Source organism: Agelaius tricolor, unplaced genomic scaffold, assembly GCF_023055355.1.
Source record: "Agelaius tricolor isolate 1412-34295 unplaced genomic scaffold, bAgeTri1.0.p SCAF_154, whole genome shotgun sequence".
Taxonomy (NCBI): Eukaryota; Metazoa; Chordata; class Aves; order Passeriformes; family Icteridae; genus Agelaius; species Agelaius tricolor.
The window spans coordinates 41488-62286 of NW_027269414.1; the positions used below are offsets into that span (position 1 = coordinate 41488).

Consider the following 20799-nt stretch of genomic DNA (forward strand, 5'->3'; position numbering starts at 1 on the left):
TCAGGTTTAATTTTGGGGTCCCTTTTCCCCAGACAAATCCACGCACAGAAATTTGGGATTTCTGTAATTTCAGGGATAATTTTGGGGTTTCAAGTTTAATTTTGGGGTCCCTCTTCCCCAGACAAATACGCCCACAGGAATTTGGGATTTCTGTAATTTCAGGGATAATTTTGGGGTTTCAAGTTTAATTTTGGGGTCCCTTTTCCCCAGACAAATGTACCCACAGGAATTTGGGATTTCTGGAATTTCAGGTTCAATTTTGAGGGTTCAGGTTTAATTTTGGGGTCCCTTTTCCCCAGACAAATACGCCCACAGGAATTTGGGATTTCTGGAATTTCAGGGATAATTTTGAGGGTTCAAGTTTAATTTTGGGGGTCCCTTTTCCCCAGACAAATCCACGCACAGAAATTTGGGATTTCTGTAATTTCAGGGATAATTTTGGGGTTTCAAGTTTAATTTTGGAGTCCCTTTTCCCCAGACAAATCCACACACAGAAATTTGGGATTTCTGGAGTTTCAGGGATAATTTTGGGGTTTCAAGTTTAATTTTGGGGTCCCTTTTCCCCAGACAAATACGCCCACAGGAATTTGGGATTTCTGTAATTTCAGGGATAATTTTGGGGATAATTTTGATGGTTCAGGTTTCATTTTGGGGTCCCTTTTCCCCAGACAAATACGCCGTGCGCTTCATCCCCCGGGAGAACGGCGTCTACTCCATCGATGTGAAGTTCGAGGGCTCCCACATCCCTGGGAGCCCCTTCAAGGTCCGGGTGGGGGAGCCAGGCCAGGCCGGGGATCCGGGCCTGGTCTCGGCCTACGGGCCCGGCCTGGAGGGCGGCACCACAGGTACAGAATTTGGGGGAGAAAATGGGAATTTTGGGGAAAAAATGGGGGTTTAGGGGATGAGGGAGTGTGGGGAGGCAGAAGAGGTGTGGAATTTTTGGGAAAAAATGGGAATTTGGGAGGGATCTGGGACAGGCCGAGGATCCGGGCCTGGTCTCGGCCTACGGGCCCGGCCTGGAGGGCGGCACCACAGGTAGGGAATTTTGAGGGAAAAAATGGGAATTTTGGGGAAAAATGTGAGTTTAGGGGATGAGGGAGTGTGGGGAGGCAGAAGAGGTGTGGAATTTTTGGGAAAAAATGGGAATTTGGGAGGGATCTGGGACAGGCCGAGGATCCGGGCCTGGTCTCGGCCTACGGGCCCGGCCTGGAGGGCGGCACCACAGGTACAGAATTTGGGGGAGAAAATGGGAATTTTGGGGAAAAAATGGGGGTTTAGGGGATGAGGGAGTGTGGGGAGGCAGAAGAGGTGTGGAATTTTTGGGAAAAAATGGGAATTTGGGAGGGATCTGGGACAGGCCGAGGATCCGGGCCTGGTCTCGGCCTACGGGCCCGGCCTGGAGGGCGGCACCACAGGTAGGGAATTTTGAGGGAAAAAATGGGAATTTTGGGGAAAAATGTGAGTTTAGGGGATGAGGGAGTGTGGGGAGGCAGAAGAGGTGTGGAATTTTTGGGAAAAAATGGGAATTTGGGAGGGATCTGGGAAAGGTCAGGGATCCAGGCCTGGTCTCGGCCTACGGGCCCGGCCTGGAGGGCGGCACCACAGGTACAGAATTTGGGGGAGAAAATGGGAATTTTGGGGAAAAAATGGGGGTTTAGGGGATGAGGGAGTGTGAGGGGGCACCACAGAGGGGGAAAAACTGGGAATTTTGGAGAAAAAAATGGGAATTTGGGAGGGATCTGGGACAGGCCCAGGATCCGGGCCTGGTCGCGGCCTACAGGCCTGGCCTGGAGGGCAGCACCAGAGGTGTGGAATGTGAGGGGAAAAATTGGGAATTTTGGGGGAAAAATGGGAATTTAGGGGATGAGGGAGTGGGAGGGGGTAGAACAGGAGCAGAATTTGGGGGAAAAAATGAGAATTTGGGAGGGATCTGGGGCAGGCCTGGAATCCGGGCCTGGTCTCGGCCTACGGGCCTGGCCTGGAGGGTGGCACCACAGGGACAGAATGTGAAGGGAAAAATTGGGAATTTTGGGAAAAAAATGGGAATTTGAAGGTTCTCAGTGGGGCCTGAACCCCCTCCCCGTGGAATTCGGGGTTCAAACTTCTCCTTCCATAGGATTTGGCGTTCGATTTTGGGATTTTGGGGGGGCTCTGCATGAACCCCATGGAACTTTGCCCCCTTTCCCCCCCCTCAAATGTGAATTTTGGGGTGTCCCCTCAGGCTCCCCGGCCGAGTTTGTGGTGAACACGTCCAAGGCTGGCCCGGGAGCTCTGGCTGTGACCATCGAGGGTCCCTCCAAGGTGACCATGGAGTGCCACGAGTGCCCCGAGGGCTTCCGGGTCAGCTACACGCCCATGGCCCCCGGCAGTTACCTCATCACCATCAAATTCGGGGGGCCCCACCACATCGTGGGGAGCCCCTTCAAGGCCAAGATCACCGGTGAGTGACGGGCAGGGGGAGTTTGGGGGGGAAAATGGGGTTTAAATGGGGTTTGGGGGTGTTTAAAGGGGGTTTGGAGGGGTTTAAATGGGGTTTGGGGGTGTTTAAAGGGAGTTTTGGGAGGTTAAAGGGAGTTTAGGGGGCTTTAAAGGGGGTTTTTGGGGGGGTTTTGGGGAGCCCCTTCAAGGCCAAGATCACCAGTGAGTGATGGGCAGGGGGGTTTAAATGGGGTTTGGGGGGGAATTGGGGGGATTTAAAGGGGTTTTTGGGGGGATTTGGGGCCCCCACCAAATCGTGGGGAGCCCCTTCAAGGCCAAGATCACCGGTGAGTGATGGGCAGGGGGGTTTGGGGGGGAAAATGGGGTTTAAATGGGGTTTGGGGGCGTTTAAAGGGGATTTTGGGGGGCATTAAAGGGAATTTGGGGGGGATTGAGGGGGTTTCAAGGGGTTTTGGGGCAGGTTGGGGGTGTTTGGGGAGATTTGGGGGGGATTTAACAGAGGCTTGGGGAGAATTGGGGGCTTTGGGGGAGAATTGGGGGTCTTTGGAGAGGATTTTGGGGTGAATTCTTAGGATTGCAGTTCAACCCCTGCTCTCAATCCCCACCCCTTAATTTTTCATCTTCCACCCCAATTTTTTCAACCTCCCACCCCCGGAATTTTTTCCCATTTCAACCCCAACCTTCCACCTTCCCCTTCTATGATTTTTTCGAGTTCCAACCCCCACATTTTGGGGTTTTTTTTGGGTGTTTTTCCCCCGTTTTAGGGCCACGCCTGGTGAGCAGCCACAGCCTCCGCGAGAGCTCCTCGGTGCTGGTGGACTCGGGGGGCCACGGGGGCCCCACCCCCGCCCCCACCCCCGCCGGGGCCCCCCCGGGACCCCCCAAATTCTCGGATGCCTCCAAGGTGGTGGCCAAAGGCCTGGGGCTCACCAAGGGCTTCGTGGGCCAGAAGAATTCCTTCAGCGTGGACTGCAGCAAGGCCGGTGGGTGGTGCTGGAATCTGCTGGGGTGGGCACAAAAATGGGCCAAAAACCAGCCTGGAATGGGCCAAAAACCAGCCTGGAATGGGCCTAAAAATCAGCCTGAAATGGTCCTAAAAACGACCCTGGAATGGTTCTAAAAACCACCCTGGAATGGTCCTAGAAATCTGCTGGGATGGGCACAAAAATGAGCCAAAAACCAGCCTGGAATGGTCCTAAAAACCATCCTGAAATGGCCCCAAAAATGAGCTGGAATGGTCCTAAAAACTACCCTGGAATGGTCCTAAAAATCTGCTGGGATGGACCCAAAAATGACCCAAAACAACCCTGGATTGGTCCTAAAAGCCATCCTGAAATGGCCCCAAAAATGACCCAAAACCTACCCTGGAATGGTCCTAAAAACCACCCTGGAATGGTCCCAAAACCACCCTGGAATGGCCCCAAAAATGAGCTGGGATGGGCCCAAAAACCATCCTGAAATGGCCCTAAAAGCCATCCTGAACTGGTCCCAAAAATAACCCTGGAATGGCCCCAAAAATCTGCTGGAATGGGCACAAAAATGAGCCAAAAACCACCCTGGAATGGTCCCAAAAACCACCTTGGAATGGTCCTAAAAATCTGGTGGGATAGGCCCAAAAATGACCCAAAAAATCCCCAAAATTCCCCAAAATTATTTTATTTCCCTTTCCAGGCATGAACATGCTGCTGGTGGGGGTTCAGGGCTCCCGGAAACCCCTCAAAAAACAAAATATCCCCAACCCCCAAGCACTCCAAACCACATCGAAAAACTGCAAAATTCTGAGAAATAAATCCAAAAAAAAATTAGAAAAAAAAATATTTTTTAAAAATCAAGAAAAATTCCCAAAAAATTCCAAAAAATTCTAAAAAAAAAAAATCCCCAAAAATAAAAAAAAATCTAAAAAATTCTAAAAAATTTTTAAAAATCCCAAAAAATTAAAAAAAATTTCAAAAAATTCAAAAAAAATTCTAAAAAAATTCTAAAAAAAAATTTAAAAAAATCCCAAAAAATTAAAAAAAAAATTTTAAAAAATCAAAAAAAATTAAAAATTTTTTTTTAAAAATCCCCAAAAATTCCAAAACAATTTTAAAAATCCCAAAAATTAAAAAAAATCCCAAAAAATTCAAAAAAAATTAAAAAAAATCCAAAAAAAATCCCAAAAAATTTTTAAAAAATTAGAAAAAAATCTAAAAAAATTCCCCAAAAAATTCCAAAAAAAATTAAAAAAAAAATCCCAAAAATTTACCCAAAAAACCCAAAAAAAATCCCCAAAAAATTAAAAAAAAAATCAAAGTAAATCCAAAAAAATCCCCAAAAAATCCCCAAAAAATCCCAAAAAATCCCCAATACACCCCAAAATTATTTTATTTTTCTTTCCAGGCACCAACATGCTGCTGGTGGGCGTGCAGGGCCCGCGGAACCCGTGCGAGGAGATCGTGGTGAAGCACCTGGGCCACCAGCTGTACAACGTGTCCTACGTGCTGCGCGAGCGCGGCGAGTACCTGCTCGTGCTCAAGTGGGGCGAGCAGCACGTCCCCAACAGCCCCTTCCGCGTCACCGTGCCCTGAGCGCCCCAAAAACCCCGAAAATGGGGCAAAAAGGGCCGGGGGAGGGACCCCGAAATGGGGGCATGGAGAGGGGGGAAGGGGGCATGGGGTGGAGTTGGAATTAGGGGGGGTGGAGTTGGAGATGGGGGGGAAATGGTAACAAAAATGGGGGAAATGGTACCAAAATGGGGGAAATGGTACCAAAAATGAGGAAAATGGTGTTGGAAATGAGGAAAAACCAGTATCAAAAATGGGGAAAATGGCACCAAAAATGGGGAAAATGGTGTTGGAAATGAGGAAAATGGCGTCAGAAATGGGCGGGAAATGGCGTCAAAATGGGGAAAAAACAGCATCAAATGGCGTCAAAAATGGGGAAAATGGTGTTGGAAATGAGGAAAATGGCGTCAGAAATGAGGAAAAACCAGCATCAAAAATGGGGAAAATGGCACCAAAAATGGGGAAAATGGCATCAAAATGGGGAAAAAACAGCATCAAATGGTGTCAAAAATGGGGAAAATGGCACCAAAAATGGAGAAAATGGTGCTGGAAATGAGGAAAAAACAGCATCGAAAATGGGGAAAATGGTGCTGGAAATGAGGAAAATGGCATCGGAAATGGGCGGGAAATGGCGTCGGAAATGGGGAAAAACCAGCATCAAAAATGGGGAAAATGGCACCAGAAATGGAGAAAATGGTGCTGGAAATGAGGAAAAAACAGCATCAAAAATGGGGAAAATGGTGCTAGAAATGAGGAAAATGGTGCTGGAAATGAGGAAAATGGCATCGGAAATGGGGGAAAAACCAGCATCAAAAATGGGGAAAAAACAGCATCAAAAATGGGGAAAATTGTGTTGGAAATGAGGAAAATGGCATCAGAAATGGAGAAAATTGTGTCAAAAATGGGGAAAATCGTGTTGGAAATGAGGAAAATGGTGCTGGAAATGGGGAAAATGGCACCAAAAATGGGGAAAATGGTGTCGAAAACAGGGAAAATCGTGTTGGAAATGAGGAAAATGGCATCGGAAATGAGGAAAAACAGCATCAAAAATGGGGAAAATGGCGTCGGAAATGGGAAAATGGTGCTGGAAATGAGGAAAATGGCGTCGGAAATGGGGAAAATCATGTTGGAAATGGAGAAAATGGCGTCAAAAATGGGAAAATGGTGTCAAAAATGGAGAAGTGTCCATAAAAATGGGGAAGTGTCCTCAGAAATGGAGAAAATGGCGTCGGAAATGGGGAAGTGTCCTCAAAAATGACGAAAACTGCATCAAAAATGGGGAAAATGGTGTCAAAAATGGAGAAAACAGCATTAAATGTCCTTAAAGATGGGGAAACATCATAAAATGGCCTCCAAAAGGGGGAAATGTCCTCAAAAAAGGGGGAAAATGTCATCAAATGTCCTCAAAAATGGTTAAAAGTGGGAAAAATGGCATCAAAAGTCCTCAAAAATGGGCAAAAAGTCCTCAGAAATGGGGAAATGTCCTCAAAAGTGGGGAAAAGGCATCAAAATCCCTCAGAAGTGGGAAAAAAGTCCTTGAAAATGGGGAAATGTCCTGGAAAGTGCCCAAAAATGGTCAGAAGTGGGGAAACGGCCTCGAAAGTGGGGAAAATGTCACCAAAAATCCTCAAAAGTCCCCAAAGTTGTCGAAAATACCCCAAAATTCAGCCTCAGAAATGAATTTTTCCCTGATTTTTGGGGAAACAAAAACGTCGGGGAAATCTCCAGAGTTTGGGGAAATCCCCAAAAAAATTTTTGAGGACATCCTAAAAAATGTGGGGGAAATCCCCCCAAAAAAATGTTGAGGACGTTTGGAGAAATTTTGGAGAAATCCTCAAAAAATTTGGGGAAATGTCCCCAAAAATTTGAGGACATTTCAAGAAGTTTTGGGACATCCCAAAAAATGGGGGGAAATCCCAAAAAATTTGAGGAAATCCCCAAAAAATTTGAGGACATTTCGAGAAGTTTTGGGACACCCTGAAAAATTTGGGGACGCCCCAAAAATTCCCAGGATTTGGGGACCCCACCCCCAAATTTGGGGACCCCCCCTCATGACTCCAAAGCCCCTCCCCCATTTTTAGGGTCCCCTCCCCCAAATTTTGAGTCCCCTCCCCCATTTTTGGGTCCCTTCCCCCCAAAATTTTGGGGTTTCCCCCCCCTCAATTTTGAGTCCCCTCCCCCCAAATTTTGGGGTCCCCTCCCCCCAAATTTTGGGTCCCCTCCCCCCAGATTTTGGGGTCCCCTCCCCCCAATTTTGGGGTCCCTTCCCCCCAAATTTTGGGGTCCCCCCCACGCCCCTCACGCCCCTCCCCCCTCACCGCCCCTCCCCCCCTCACAGCTCCCCCCCCTCCCCCCCCCGATGTTTTGGGGACCCCCCCCAATTTTTTCCCTTTTCTCGTTGTTTTGTTTTTATTTTATTGGAATTTTTTATCCCCCCCTCCCCCCAAATAAAAACTTCTTCTGCTTCATTTGGGATTTTCGGGCTTTTTTGGGGTTTTTCTGGGGGGGGTTTTGGGTTATTTTGGTGTGGGGGGGTTTAATTTGGGATTTTTGGGGATTTTTTGGGGGGGATTTGGTTTTTGGGAGGGGATTTTGGGTTTTTGGGGGGAGTTTGGGATCTTTTGTGGGGATTTTGGGGGATTTTGTGGGGGATTGTGGGGTGGGGGTTTTATTTGGGGGGGTTCTGGGGGTTTGGAGTTTTTTGGGTTTTTTAGGAAGGATTTTGGGGGGTTTTGGGGTGGGGGGGTTTAATTTGAGGAGGTTTGGGGTTTTTTTGAGATTTTTTTGAGATTTTTTTGAGGGGATTTGAGATTTTTTGGCGGGAGGTGGGGTTTTTTGGGGGGTTTTTTGGGGGTATTTTGGGTGGGATTTCAGCTCAATTTTTGGGAGGTTTCACCTCAAAATATTTGGGGGAGAGGGGTTGGAATTGGGGGGGGCGGGGTTTGGAGGGGTCCCTGTGAATTTTGGAGTCCCCCGGAAGAGCATCCGCGTGCTGCCCCGCCCTTTTATGCAAATATATGCAAATCAACCTACGCTAGCCCCGCCTTCATGATTTCAGCGGGAAAGGCGGTACTACGTAAAGACGCGATTACGTCATGACGCCCCTCCCAACGCCCTCACCGCGCCTGCGCCGCTTCCCCCCGCGCGCTCTGATTGGCCGAGCCTCTCCTCTCTATGATCACTGAGCCCGCCAGAGCGGCTCCTCCCGTCTCTATGGCCGCCCCTCCCTCCCGCCGCCCCGCCGCGCTCTCCCCGCTCCTTTCCCTCTCTCCTCCCTCTCTCCGCGCTCCCGCAGCTCCGCGCTCCCTCCTCAGCTCCCCCATCACCCTTCACCATCACCTCCCGCGTCTCCGCCATGAGTCCTCCGGGCCGGCCAGAGCGCCGCCGGAAGTGAAGGGCGGGACCGGAAGTGGCGGGCGGTATAAAACCAGCGCGCAGGCGCCCGCGGCCTCTTTCGGGCGCGCGGCGAGGTCGGAGCGTGGCGTGAGGGGAGCGCGGGCAGGGCCGCGCCGGGCGGGTTTTGGGCTTAATTTGGGGCTTTTTGGGGTTATTTTGGGGTTATTTTGGGTTTTTGGGGTCCCCAACGCGTCCCTTGTGTTCCCCCGCAGGTCCCGGAGCCGCCATGGGCCGCAGGCCGGCGAGATGGTGAGGGCGTGACGTCAGAACGGGGGGCGTGACGTGGCATGGCCGCTGTGACGTCACTGGGGGGGTTAAAATGGGAATATTCAAATGAAGGGGTTGGGAAAAGGGGGGGGGTTGGGGGTAAAAAGGAAAAATTTGGGTTAAAAATTTATTAGTTGGTGTTAAAATAGAAAAAATGGGGTTAAAAAGGAAAATTTGGGGTTAAAAATGGAAAATTTGGGGTTAAAAAAGGAAAAATTGAAATTTAAAAGGGAGAAATAGGGATTGAAAAAGGGCTGGAGGCCTCATGAGTGGGGTAAAATGGGAATATTTGGGGTTAAAAGTGGAAAAATTGGGTTAAAAATGGAATAATTGGGGTTGAAAAGGGAAATTTTGGGGTTTAAATTAAAATATTTGGGGTTCAGAAAGGTCTGGGGGTGTTAAAAAAAGAATTTTGGGTTAAAAAGGGTCGGGGGTTTTGGGTTGGGATTTTTGGGTCATTTTTTGGGGATAATTTAGGAGATTTTTGGGATAATTTAAAGGGATTTTGGGGGGTATTTTCGGGCATTTTTGGGGATAATTTTGGGGATTTTCAGGGATATTTGGAGGATGATTTTGGGGATAATATTGGGATAATATTTAAGGGTTTTTTGCGGATAATTCTGGGATTTTTGGGGGTAATTTCGTGGATATTTTAGAGGATACTTCGGGGCTTTGTGGGGGATAATTTTGGGGATATTTTTTTGGTTTTTTAGGGATATTTTAGGTTGTTTTTAAGGGCTATTTCAGTGATTTTTTGAGCTATAAATTCACCTTTTTCCCCCCATTTTTAACCCTTTTCTCCCCTCAGTTACCGCTAATTTTGGGGATATTTTAGGGGTTATTTCGGGGTTTTGGGGGGATAATTTTGGGGATATTTTATTGATTTTTAAGGGATATTTTAGGGTGTTTTTAAGGGCTATTTCAGTAATTTTTTGAGCTATAAATTCACCTTTTTCCCCCCATTTTTAACCCTTTTCTCCCCGCAGTTACCGCCAATTTCGGGGATATTTTAGGGGTTTTGGTGGGGATATTTTATTGATTTTTTGGGGCTATTTCAGGCCTTTTTAAAGGGATATTTCAGTGATTTTTTTGAGCTATAAATTCACTTTTTCCCCCCATTTTTAACCCTTTTCTCCCCTCAGTTACCGCTACTGCAAGAACAAACCCTACCCCAAGTCCCGCTTCTGCCGGGGGGTCCCGGGTGAGTCCCGACCCCAAAATCCCCCAAAAATCCCCCAAAAACCGGGGCTGGGACCCCCCAAAATCCTCCCCTGACCCCTCTGGGTGTCTCCCCCAGACCCAAAAATTCGAATTTTCGACCTGGGCCGGAAAAAAGCCAAAGTGGACGAGTTCCCCCTGTGCGGGCACATGGTGTCAGACGAGTACGAGCAGCTCAGCTCCGAGGGTAAAAACCGGGATTTTGGGCAATTTTGGGCAATTTTGGGGGGGATCTGGGGAAAATTGGGGGGTTTGGGGGGAGATCTGGGGAAAATTGGGGGTTTTGGGAGGAGTTTTGGGTTTTTGGGGAGGATTTTTGGGGAAGATCTTTTAAAAAATTGAGAATTTTAGGGGCATTTTTAGGGGAGATCTTTAAAAAATTGGGGGTTTGGGGGAGATCTTAAAAAAATTGGGGTTTTTGGGGGAGATGTTTAAAAAACTGGGAGTTTTGGGGAGGATTTTGGGGGAGATCTTTGAAAAAATTGAGAATTTTTAGGGGAGATCTTAAAAAAATTGGGGTTTTTGGGGGGATGTTTAAAAAATTGGGGGTTTGGGGAGGATTTTGGGGCAGATCTTTAAAAAATTTGGGTTTTTGGGGGAGATCTTTGAAAAATTGGGGGTTTAGGGGAGATCTTTAAGAAACTGGGGGTTTTGAGAGGATTTTTGGGGGAGATGTTTAAAAAATTGGGGGTTTGGGGGGAGATCTTATGAAAAATTGGGGGTTTTGGGAGGATTTTAGGGGCATTTTTGGGGGAGATCTTTAGAAAACTTGGGGGTTTTGGGGGAGATCTTTGAAAAATTGGGGGTTTTGGGAGGAGATGTTTAAAAATTGGGGGGTTTGGGGGAGATCTGGGGAAAATTGGGGGTTTTGGGGGGAGTTTTGGGGCATTTTTGGGGGAGATCTTTGAAAAATTGGAGGTTTCGGGGAGGATTTTTGGGGGAGATGTTTGAAAAAATTGAGAATTTTAGGGGCATTTTTGGGGGAGATCTTTAAAAAATTCGGGGTTTTGGGGGAGATCTTTGTAAAATTGGGGTTTTGGGGGAGATCTGTGGAAAATTGGGGGTTTTGGGGAGGATTTTTGGGGGAGATATTTGAAAAATTGGGAGGTTTTGGGTGGATTTTTAGGGGAGATCTTTGAAATATTTGGGATTTTGGGGAGGATTTTTGGGGGAGATGTTTAAAAAATTTGGGTTTTGGGGAGGATTTTTGGGGAAGATCTTTTAAAAAATTGAGAATTTTAGGGGCATTTTTGGGGGAGATCTTGAAAAAATTGGGGGTTTTGGGGAGGATTTTGGGGGAGATGTTTCAAAATTTGGGGTTTTGGGGGAGATCTTAGAAAAATTGGGGGTTTTGGGGGAGATCTTTTAAAAAAATGGGGGTTTTGGGGGAGATGTTTGAGAAATTGAGGGTTTTGGGGAGGAGTTTTGGGGGACATGTTGAAAAATTGGGGGCTTTGGGAGGGTTTTAGGGGCATTTTGGGGGGAGATATTTGAAAAATTGGGGGTTTTGGGAAGAGTTTGGGGGTTTTGGAAGGATTTTCTGGGGGATTTCGGGGGGATTTTGGGCAGATCCTTAAAAGTTTGGGGTTTTTGGGAGGGTTTTGAAGGGTTTGGGGAGGATTTTTGTCTAAAACTCCAAATTTAAAACCTGAATTCTTCACCTGAACACCCCAAATTTCCACCTGAGAAAACCCCAAACTTTCCGTGACGAGCCTTGAATTTTCACCTAAAAACGGCGAATTTTGGCCTAAAAACCTCAAATTTTCACCTAAAAACCCAAATTTTTTCCTCAAACCCCCAAATTTCCCACTAAAACCCCCAAATTTCCACAAAAACCTCTAAATTTTTTACTAAAACCCCCAAATTTCCACCTGAAAAAGCCCCAATCTTTCTGAGACGAGCCTTGAATTTTCACACAAAAATGGCGAATTTTGGCCTAAAAACCTCAAATTTTCACCTAAAAACTTGGGGTTTTTTTGTGGATTTTGTGGGGAGGGGTCTCAGCAATGTGAGGAGGGGTCCTGACCCCCCAAATTTCCCCTCCCCAGCCCTGGAGGCCGCCCGGATCTGCGCTAACAAGTACATGGTGAAGAGCTGCGGCATGCACCCAAAAACCCCAAATTTTCACCCAAAAACCCCAAATTTTTTCCTCAAACCCCCAAATTTCCCACTAAAACCCCCAAATTTCCCTCAAAAACCTCCAAATTTTTTTCCTAAAACCCCCAAATTTCCACCTGAAAAAGCCCCAAACTTTCCGAGACGAGCCTTGAATTTCCCCCTAAAAACGGCGAATTTTGGCCTAAAAACCTCAAATTTTCACCTAAAAACTTGGGGTTTTTTTGTGGATTTTGTGGGGAGGGGTCTCAGCAATGTGAGGAGGGGTCCTGACCCCCCAAATTTCGCCCCCCCAGCCCTGGAGGCCGCCCGGATCTGCGCTAACAAGTACAGGGTGAAGGGCTGGGCATGCACCCACAAACCCCAAATTTCCACCCAAAAACCCCAAATCATTCCCTAAAACCCCCAAATTTTTTTTTCAAACCCCCAAATTTCCCACTAAAACCCCCAAATTTCCCACAAAAACCCCCAAATTTTTTTACTAAAACCCCCGAATTTCCATCTGAAAAAGCCCCAAACTTTCCTAGAAGAGCCTTGAATTTTCACGCAAAAATGGTGAATTTTGGCCTAAAACCCTCAAATTTTCGCCTAAAAACCTCAAATTTTCGCCTAAAAACCTCGGGTTTTTTTGTGGATTTTGTGGGGAGGGGTCTCAGCAATGTGAGGAGGGGTCCTGACCCCCCAAATTTCCCCTCCCCAGCCCTGGAGGCCGCCCGGATCTGCGCTAACAAGTACATGGTGAAGAGCTGCGGCAAGGACGGCTTCCACATCCGCGTGCGCCTGCACCCCTTCCACGTCATCCGCATCAACAAAATGCTCTCCTGTGCCGGGGCCGACAGGTGGGGCACCCCGAAATCACCAGGGGGACCCCGAAATCACCGGGGGGACCCCGAAATCCTGGGGGGGTTCCTGGAGTTTTGGGGAGATTCCGAAAGTTAAAGGGGAGAAGTTTCGGGGATGGGTCATGGGAAGGTTGCCCTGAATTGGGGGTGTCCTAAAATTTGGGGGTCTTGGAGATCCTTTTGGGGGTCCTCAAAATCTTCAGGGGGACCCCAAAATGATGGGGGGGACCCCGAAATTCTCAGGGGAACCCCAAGATCCTCAGGGCAACCCCAAAATTCTGGGGGCGTTCCTGAAGTTAAAGGGGAGAAGTTTCTGGGATGGGATCATGGGAAGGTTGCCCTGAATTGGGGGTGTCTTAAAATTTGGGGGCATCTTTGAGATCCTTTTGGGGGTCCCCAAAATCTTCAGGGGGACCCTGAAATCCTCAGGGGGACCCCGAAATCCTGGGATGTTCCTGGAGTTTTGGGGGCGTTCCTGAAGTTAAAGGGGGAAAAGTTTCCGGGAGTGGTTTTGGGATTGATCATGGGAAGGTCCCCCTGAATTGGGGGTGTCCTAAAATTTGGGGGTCTTTGAGGTCCCTTTTTGGGTCCCCAGAATCTTCAGGGGGACCCCAAAATCCTCAGGGGAACCCCAAAATTCTGGGGGGGTTCCTGAAGTTAAAGGGGAGAAGTTTCGGGGATGGGTCATGGGAAGGTCCCCATGAATTGGGGGCGTCCTAAAATTTGCAGGGGTCCCCAAAATCCTGAGCTCATTAAGCCATTAATTAACCCATTAATTGTCCTCAGCTCATTAACTCATTAATTGCCTGCAGCTCATTAAGCCATTAATTAACGCATTAATTACCCGCAGCTCATTAAGCCATTAATTGACCGATTAATTACCGCAGCTAATTAAGCCGTTCATTACCCCGTTAATTACCGCAGCTAATTAAGCCGTTCATTACCCCGTTAATTACCGCAGCTCATTAAGCCCTTCATTACCCCGTTAATTACCGCAGCTAATTAAGCCATTAATCACCCATTAATTACCGCAGCTAATTAATCCATTAATGAACCCGTTGATTACCCGCAGCTCATTAACCCATTAATCACCCGTTAATTACCGCAGCTAATTAAGCCGTTCATTACCCCGTTAATTACCCCCAGCTCATTAACCCATTAATTACCGCAGATCATTAACCCATTAATCACCCATTAATTACCGCAGCTAATTACCCCGTTAATTACCGCAGCTAATTAACCCGTTAATTACCGCAGCTAATTAAGCCGTTCATTACCCCGTTAATTACCCCCAGCTCATTACCCCATTAATTACCGCAGCTCATTAAGCCGTTAATCACCCGTTAATTACCGCAGCTAATTAAGCCCTTCATTAACCCATTAATTACCGCAGCTAATTAAGCCGTTCATTACCCCATTAATTACCGCAGCTAATTAAGCCGTTCATTACCCCATTAATTACCGCAGCTCATTAAGCCCTTCATTAACCCATTAATTACCGCAGCTAATTAAGCCGTTCATTACCCCGTTAATTACCGCAGCTAATTAAGCCGTTCATTACCCCGTTAATTACCGCAGCTAATTAAGCCCTTCATTACCCATTAATTACCGCAGCTAATTAAGCCGTTAATCACCCATTAATTACCGCAGCTAATTAAGCCGGCCGTGCCCCTCCCCCTGGGGCCCGGCGTGCAGTGGCTGCGCACAGAGACCCCTCCCCCCCCGGCTGTGTAGGGACCCCTCCCCCACCTGGGGGGGCTCCCAAAGGGGCCGGGGGGACAAAAACCCAAAAATACCCAAAAAAACCCAAAAATACCCAAAAAAACCCAAAAAAACCAAAAATACCCCGGGGGGAGGCAAAAAAGCCAAAATAACCCAAGAAAATCCAAAATACCCTGGGGGGGACAAAAACCCAAAATAACCTAAAAAAACCCCAAAAACCCCCAAAAAATCCAAAAAAACCCAAAAAACCCCGAAATACCCCCCAAAAATACCCCAAAAATACCCGGGGGGGCAAAAAACCCAAAATAACCCAAAAAAACCCCAAAATACCCCGGGGGCGCAAAAACCCCAAGAAAACCCAAAAATAACCCCCCAAAAAACCCAAAATACCCTGGGGGGCAAAAACCCCGGGGGGAGCAAAAAACCCCCAAAAAAACCCCAAAAAACCCCCCAAAAAAACAAAATAACCCAGGGGGACAAAAACCCCAAAATACCCCAAAAAAATCCCAAAATACCCCAAAAAAATCCCAAAATACCCTGGGGATTGGGGAAAAAAATCCCCAAAATACCCCGGGGGGGGGTAAAAATCTCCCCTGGGGGGCAAAAACCCAAATTGGGGAGGATAAAACCCCAAAATCGTCTCGGGGGGGGGGGGGGGCCAGGATCGCTCTGGGGGCACCAAAAATCCCCCCAGGGATGGGTCTGGGGTCTCTTTGGGTCTGGAATTGGGTCTGGGGTCTCTGGGTGTGTATCTATAATTGGGTCTGGGGTCTCTGGGTGTGTCTATAATTGGGTCTGGGGTCTATAATTGGGTCTGGGGTCTCTGGGTGTGTCTGTAATTGGGTCTGGGGTCTCTGGGTCTGAAATTGGGTCTGGGGTCTCTGTGTGTGTCTGTAATTGGGTCTGGCGTCTATAATTGGGTCTGGGGTCTCCATGAGTCTGCAATTGGGTCTGGGGTCTTTGTGTGTGTCTATAATCGGGTCTGGGGTCTCAGGGCAGGTCTGTGACTGGGTCTGGGGTCTCTGGGTGTTTCTATAATTGGGTCTGGGGTCTCTCCATCCCCCAGACTCCAGACCGGCATGCGCGGGGCCTTCGGGAAGCCGCAGGGCCTGGGTGCATTGTCAGTGGGTCTGGGCTGGGTTTGGGGTCAGTAATTGGGTCTGGGGTCTGTAATTGGGTCTGGGGTCTCAGGGCAGGTCTATAATTGGGTCTGGGGTCTATAATTGGGTCTGGGGTTTCAGTCTGTGTCTATAATTGGGTCTGGGGTCTATAATCGGGTCTGGGGTCTCAGGGTGTGTCTATAATTGGGTCTGGGGTCTCTGTGTATCCAGGCTGCAGACCGGGATGTGCGGGGCCTTCAGGAAGCCGCAGGGCACGGGTGCATTGTCAGTGGGTTTGGGTGTGTCTGTAAATGGGTCTGGGGTCTCTGGGTGTTTCTGTATTTGGGTCTGGGGTCTCAGGGCAGGTCTGTAATTGGGTCTGGGGTCTATAATTGTGTCTATAATTGGGTCTGGGGTCTCTCTTTGTGCCCAGGCTCCAGACAGGAATGCGCGGGGCCTTCGGGAAGCCGCAGGGCACAGGTGCATTGACAGTGGGTCTGGGTGTGTCTGTAATTGGGTCTGGGGTCTCAGGGTGTGTCTATAATTGGGTCTGGGGTCTCTCTGCCCCCCAGACTCCAGACAGGGATGCGCGGGGCCTTCGGGAAGCCGCAGGGCACGGTGGCGCGGGTGCATTGACAGTGGGTTTGGGTGTGTCTGTAATTGGGTCTGGGGTCTCAGGGCAGGTCTGTAATTGGGTCTGGGGTCTGTAATTGGGTCAGTAATTGGGTCTGGGGTCTATAATTGGGTCAGTAATTGGGTCTCGGGTCTGTAATTGGGTCTGGGGTCTCTGTGTGTGTCCAGGCTCCAGACCGGGATGCGCGGGGCCTTCGGGAAGCCGCAGGGCACGGTGGGATGGGTGCATTGTCAGTGTATCTGTAAATGGGTCTGGGGTCTCTGGGTGTTTCTGTAATTGGGTCTGGGGTCTCTGTATTGATCCAGGCTCCAGACCGGAATGCGTGGAGCCTTCGGGAAGCCACAGGGCACGGTGGGATGGGTGCATTGTCAGTGGGTTTAGGGTCTCTGGGTGTGTCTGTAAATGGGTCTGGGGTCTCTGGGTGTTTCTGTAATTGGGTCTGGGGTCTCTGTGTGTATCCAGGCTCCAGACCGGGATGCGCGGGGCCTTCGGGAAGCCGCAGGGCACGGTGGGATGGGTGCATTGACAGTGGGTTTAGGGTCTCTGGGTGTGTCTGTAATTGGGTCTGGGGTCTATAATTGTGTCTGTAATTGGGTCTGGGGTCTCTGTGTGTCTCCAGACTCCAGACCGGCATGCGCGGGGCCTTCGGGAAGCCTCAGGGCATGGTGGTGTGGGTGCATTGACAGTGGGTTTGGGCTGGGTTTGGGGTCTATAATTGGGTCAGTAATTGGGTCTGGGGTCTATAATTGGGTCTGTAATTGGGTCTGGGGTCTCAGGGTGTGTCTATAATTGGGTCTGGGGTCTCTGTGTGTCTCCAGACTCCAGACCGGCATGCGTGGAGCCTTCGGGAAGCCTCAGGGCACGGTGGGATGGGTGCATTGTCAGTGGCTCTGGGCTGGGTTTGGGGTCTATAATTGGGTCAGTAATTGGGTCTGGGGTCTGTAATTGGGTCTGGGGTCTGTAATTGGGTCTGGGGTCTCTCTTTGTGCCCAGGCTCCAGACAGGGATGCGTGGAGCCTTTGGGAAGCCGCAGGGCACGGTGGCCCGGGTGCATTGTCAGTGGGTTTGGGTGTATCTGTAAATGGGTCTGGGGTCTCAGGGCAGGTCTGTAATTGGGTCTGGGGTCTGTAATTGGGTCTGGGGTCTCTCTTTGTGCCCAGGCTCCAGACCGGCATGCGCGGAGCCTTCGGGAAGCCGCAGGGCACGGTGGCCCGGGTGCACATTGGCCAGGTGATCATGTCCATCCGCACCAAGGCCCAGAACAAGGAGCACGTGGTGGAGGCGCTCAGGAGAGCCAAGTTCAAGTTCCCGGGGCGCCAGAAGGTACCGGGGCACCCCAAAAACCGGGGGGGGACCCCAGAAAATGGGGGGGAAACCCCAAAAAACTGGGGGGAAACCCCAGGGGCGGGAGAACCCCAAAAAAACTGGGGGGGAATCCCAAAAATGGGGGGAGCCCAATAAACAGGGGGGGAACCCCAAAAACTGCGGGGGAACCCCAAAAACTCAGGGGCAGGGGAACCCCAAAAAACTGGGGGGGAACCCAAAAACTCAGGGGCGGGGGAACCCCAAAAAACCTGGGGGGGAACCCCAAAAAATGGGGGGAGCCCAATTAACAGGGGGGGGGAACCCCAAAAAATGGGGGGAGCCCAATAAACAGGGGGGAACCCCAAAAACTGCGGGGGGAACCCCAAAAAACTCAGGGGGAAACCCCAAAAAACTTGGGAGGAACCCAAAAAACTCAGGGGGGAACCCCAAAAAACTTGGGAGGAACCCAAAAAACTCGGGGGGAAACCCCAAAAAAATGGGGGTGGAACCCCAAAAACTGCAGGGAGTCAAGAAAACTCTGGGAAAAACTCGGGGGACACCCCAATAAACTTGAGGGGAACCCCAAAAAACTCGGGGGGCAACCCAAAAAACTCGGGGGACACCCAGGAAACTCGGGGGACACCCAAAAGGGTTCTGAGGGACACCCCAAAAATTCAGGGGGCACCCAAAGGGTTCTGGGGACACTCAAAGGGATCTGGGACACCCCAGAAAAACTCCAGGGGGCACCCAAAAGGCTCTGGAAGCACCCAAAAAAAATCTGGGGGGCACCCAAAAGGGTTTTGGGGACACCCAGAATTACTTTAAAGGCACCCAAAGGGTTCTGGGGGCACCCCAAAAATCTGGGGAGGTTGGGGGCTTGTGGGGTGCCCCAAAATCTATGGGGATGTTGAGGGGATGAGGAGGAAAATTGGAATTTTTTGGGGTGGCGGAAGGGTTTGAGAAGTTTTGGGGTGCCCCAAATTTTGCTTTGGGGTGGTTTTGGGGTCCCCCTGACGGATTTTTGGCGTTCCCCCAGATCCACATCTCTACAAAGTGGGGGTTCACCAATATGGGGGGACCCCAAAAATCCAAACAAAGGGGGGTTCACGGTGCTCAAATCCTTTAAACCAATGGGATGGGGACACCTGGAGACCCCCAAATTTTGCTGTGGGGAGGTTTTGGGGTCCCCCTGATGGATTTTTGGGGTCCCCCTGATGGATTTTTGGGGTTCCCCCAGATCCACATCCCCATTAAATGGGGCTTCACCAACTTTTGGGGACCCCAAATACCCAAACTTCAATCAAAGGGGGGTTCATGGTTCCCAAAATCCTTAAAATCAGTGGGATGGGGGCACCTGGAGACCCCCAGACTTTGCTTTGGGGTGGTTTTGGGGTCCCCCTGACGGATTTTTGGGGTCCCCCAAATTCCACATCTCCATTAAATTGGGGTTCACCAATGTGGGGGACCCCAAAAATCCAAACAAAGGGGAGTTCACGGTGCTGAAAACCTTTAAACCAATGGGATGGGGGCACCTGGAGACCCCCAGACTTTGCTTTGGGGAGGTTTTGGGGTCCCCCTGACCATTTTTTGGGGTTCCCCTGACCATTTTTTGGGGTTCCCCCAAATTCCACATCTCTACAAAGTGGGGCTTCACCAACATGGGGACCCCAAATACCCAAACTTCAAACAAAGGGGAATTCACGGTGCTGAAAACCTTGAAACCAATGGGATGGGGGCACCTGGAGACCCCCAGATTTTGCTGTGGGGTGGTTTTGGGGTCCCCCTGACGGATTTTTGGGGTTCCCCTGACCATTTTTTGGGGTCCCCCAGATCCACATCTCTACCAAGTGGGGTTCACCAACATGGGGGGACCCCAAAATCCAAACTTCAGACAAGGGGAGTTCACGGTGCTGAAAACCTTTACAAAACTGGGATGGGGGCACCTGGAGACCCCCAGATTTTGCTGTGGGGGATTTTTGGGGTCCCCCTGATGGAATTTTGGGGTTCCCCTGACCATTTTTTGGGGTTCCCCCAGATCCACATCTCCGAGAAATGGGGGTTCACCAACTTCTGGGGACCCCAAATACCCAAACTTCAAACAAAGGGGAATTCACGGTGCTGAAAACCTTGAAACCAATGGGATGGGGGCACCTGGAGACCCCCAGATTTTGCTGTGGGGGATTTTTGGGGTCCCCCTGACGGATTTTTGGGGTCCCCCAAATTCCACATCTCCATTAAATTGGGGTTCACCAATGTGGGGGACCCCAAAAATCCAAACAAAGGGGAGTTCACGGTGCTGAAAACCTTTAAACCAATGGGATGGGGGCACCTGGAGACCCCCAGATTTTGCTGTGGGGGATTTTTGGGGTCCCCCTGACGGATTTTTGGGGTCCCCCTGATGGATTTTTGGGGTTCCCCCAGATCCACATCTCCAAGAAATGGGGTTTCACCAAGTTCAACGCCGACGCCTTCGAGGAAATGGTGGCCCAGAAGCGCCTGATCCCCGACGGCTGCGGGGTCAAATACGTCCCTGCCCGGGGGCCCCTGGATCGCTGGAGGGCCCTGCACGCCTGAAAAACCCCAAAAAAACCCCAAAAAAACCCCAAAAAAACCCCAAAAACACCTCGGGAACCCCCCCAGAACCCGCGGGGAACCCCAAAACCCGCGGGGAACCCCAAACTCTGGGAGGAACCCGGGTGGGTTTGGGGGCTCTGGGTGGAATAAAAGGGTCTGGATCCTTCCCTGCTGGCACCGTTTGGGTTTTTGGGGGGGATTTGGGGTTTTTTGAGGGGAATTTGGGGTTTTTTGGGTTGGGGAGGGGTCCCTGGGTTTTGTCCCTGTTGTTTTTGTGGGGGATTTGGGGTTTTTTGGGTTCGGGGGCATCTCCAGGTTTTGTCCCTGTTGGGTTTTGGGGAGGATTTGGGGTTTTTTGGGGGGATTTGGGGTTTTTTGAGGGGAATTTGGGGTTTTTTGGGGGGGATTTGGGGTTTTTGGGGAGGAATTTGGGGTTTTTTGGGGGGATTTCGGTTGGGGGGGGTTCCCTGAGTTTTGTCCCTGTTCTTTTTTGGGGAATTTGGGATTTTTTGAGGGGAATTTGGGGTTTTTGGGGGGGGATTTGGGGTTTTTTGGGGGGATTTGGGGTTTTTGGGGGGATTTGGGGTTTTTTGGGGGGGGATTTGGGTTTTTTGGGGGGGGATTTGGGGTTTTTTGGGGGGGGA

General features: G+C 49.7%; 2 protein-coding genes, 1 long non-coding RNA gene and 1 other non-coding gene across 8 annotated transcripts in view; 3 read left to right on the forward strand and 1 right to left on the reverse strand.

Moving 5' to 3' along the window:
- The window catches only part of LOC139586944 (filamin-A-like), a gene marked incomplete at its 5' end in the record, with an annotated part of 46664 nt that extends 39214 nt beyond the window's left edge, over positions 1 to 7450 (forward strand). Inside the window, 4 exon segments of the mRNA XM_071420631.1 lie at positions 669 to 845; positions 2222 to 2440; positions 3204 to 3422; positions 4819 to 7450. Of these exon segments, the coding sequence (XP_071276732.1) occupies positions 669 to 845; positions 2222 to 2440; positions 3204 to 3422; positions 4819 to 5006 (803 nt within the window).
- Positions 7451 to 8430: 980 nt separating this feature from the next.
- LOC139586940 (large ribosomal subunit protein uL16) lies at positions 8431 to 20322 on the forward strand. Of its 5 annotated transcripts, XM_071420628.1 has the most exons (8): positions 8431 to 8468; positions 8589 to 8627; positions 9788 to 9846; positions 9943 to 10050; positions 12679 to 12817; positions 16076 to 16143; positions 16658 to 16827; positions 17381 to 17422. In XM_071420628.1, the coding sequence occupies exons 2-8, from the start codon at positions 8605 to 8607 to the stop codon at positions 17405 to 17407; spliced, it is 594 nt and encodes a 197-aa protein (XP_071276729.1). In that variant the 5' UTR covers positions 8431 to 8468; positions 8589 to 8604; the 3' UTR covers positions 17408 to 17422. The 5 variants fall into 5 exon arrangements, with proteins under 5 accessions (XP_071276729.1, XP_071276728.1, XP_071276726.1 ...); XM_071420627.1 differs by lacking the exon at positions 17381 to 17422 and having other exon boundaries at positions 16658 to 16886; XM_071420625.1 differs by lacking the exons at positions 16076 to 16143; positions 16658 to 16827; positions 17381 to 17422 and adding exons at positions 17437 to 17599; positions 18819 to 18998 and having other exon boundaries at positions 8439 to 8468.
- On the reverse strand, positions 11694 to 12500 carry LOC139586941 (uncharacterized). The gene is made up of 3 exons (XR_011678107.1): positions 12382 to 12500; positions 11992 to 12190; positions 11694 to 11820 (listed from the first exon to the last, which is right to left on the reverse strand). It is a non-coding gene; the product is annotated as an uncharacterized lncRNA (long non-coding RNA).
- Positions 14465 to 14604, forward strand: LOC139586946 (small nucleolar RNA SNORA70). Its single transcript, XR_011678108.1, has one exon. It is a non-coding gene; the product is annotated as a small nucleolar RNA SNORA70 (small nucleolar RNA).
- Positions 20323 to 20799: the final 477 nt, after the last annotated feature.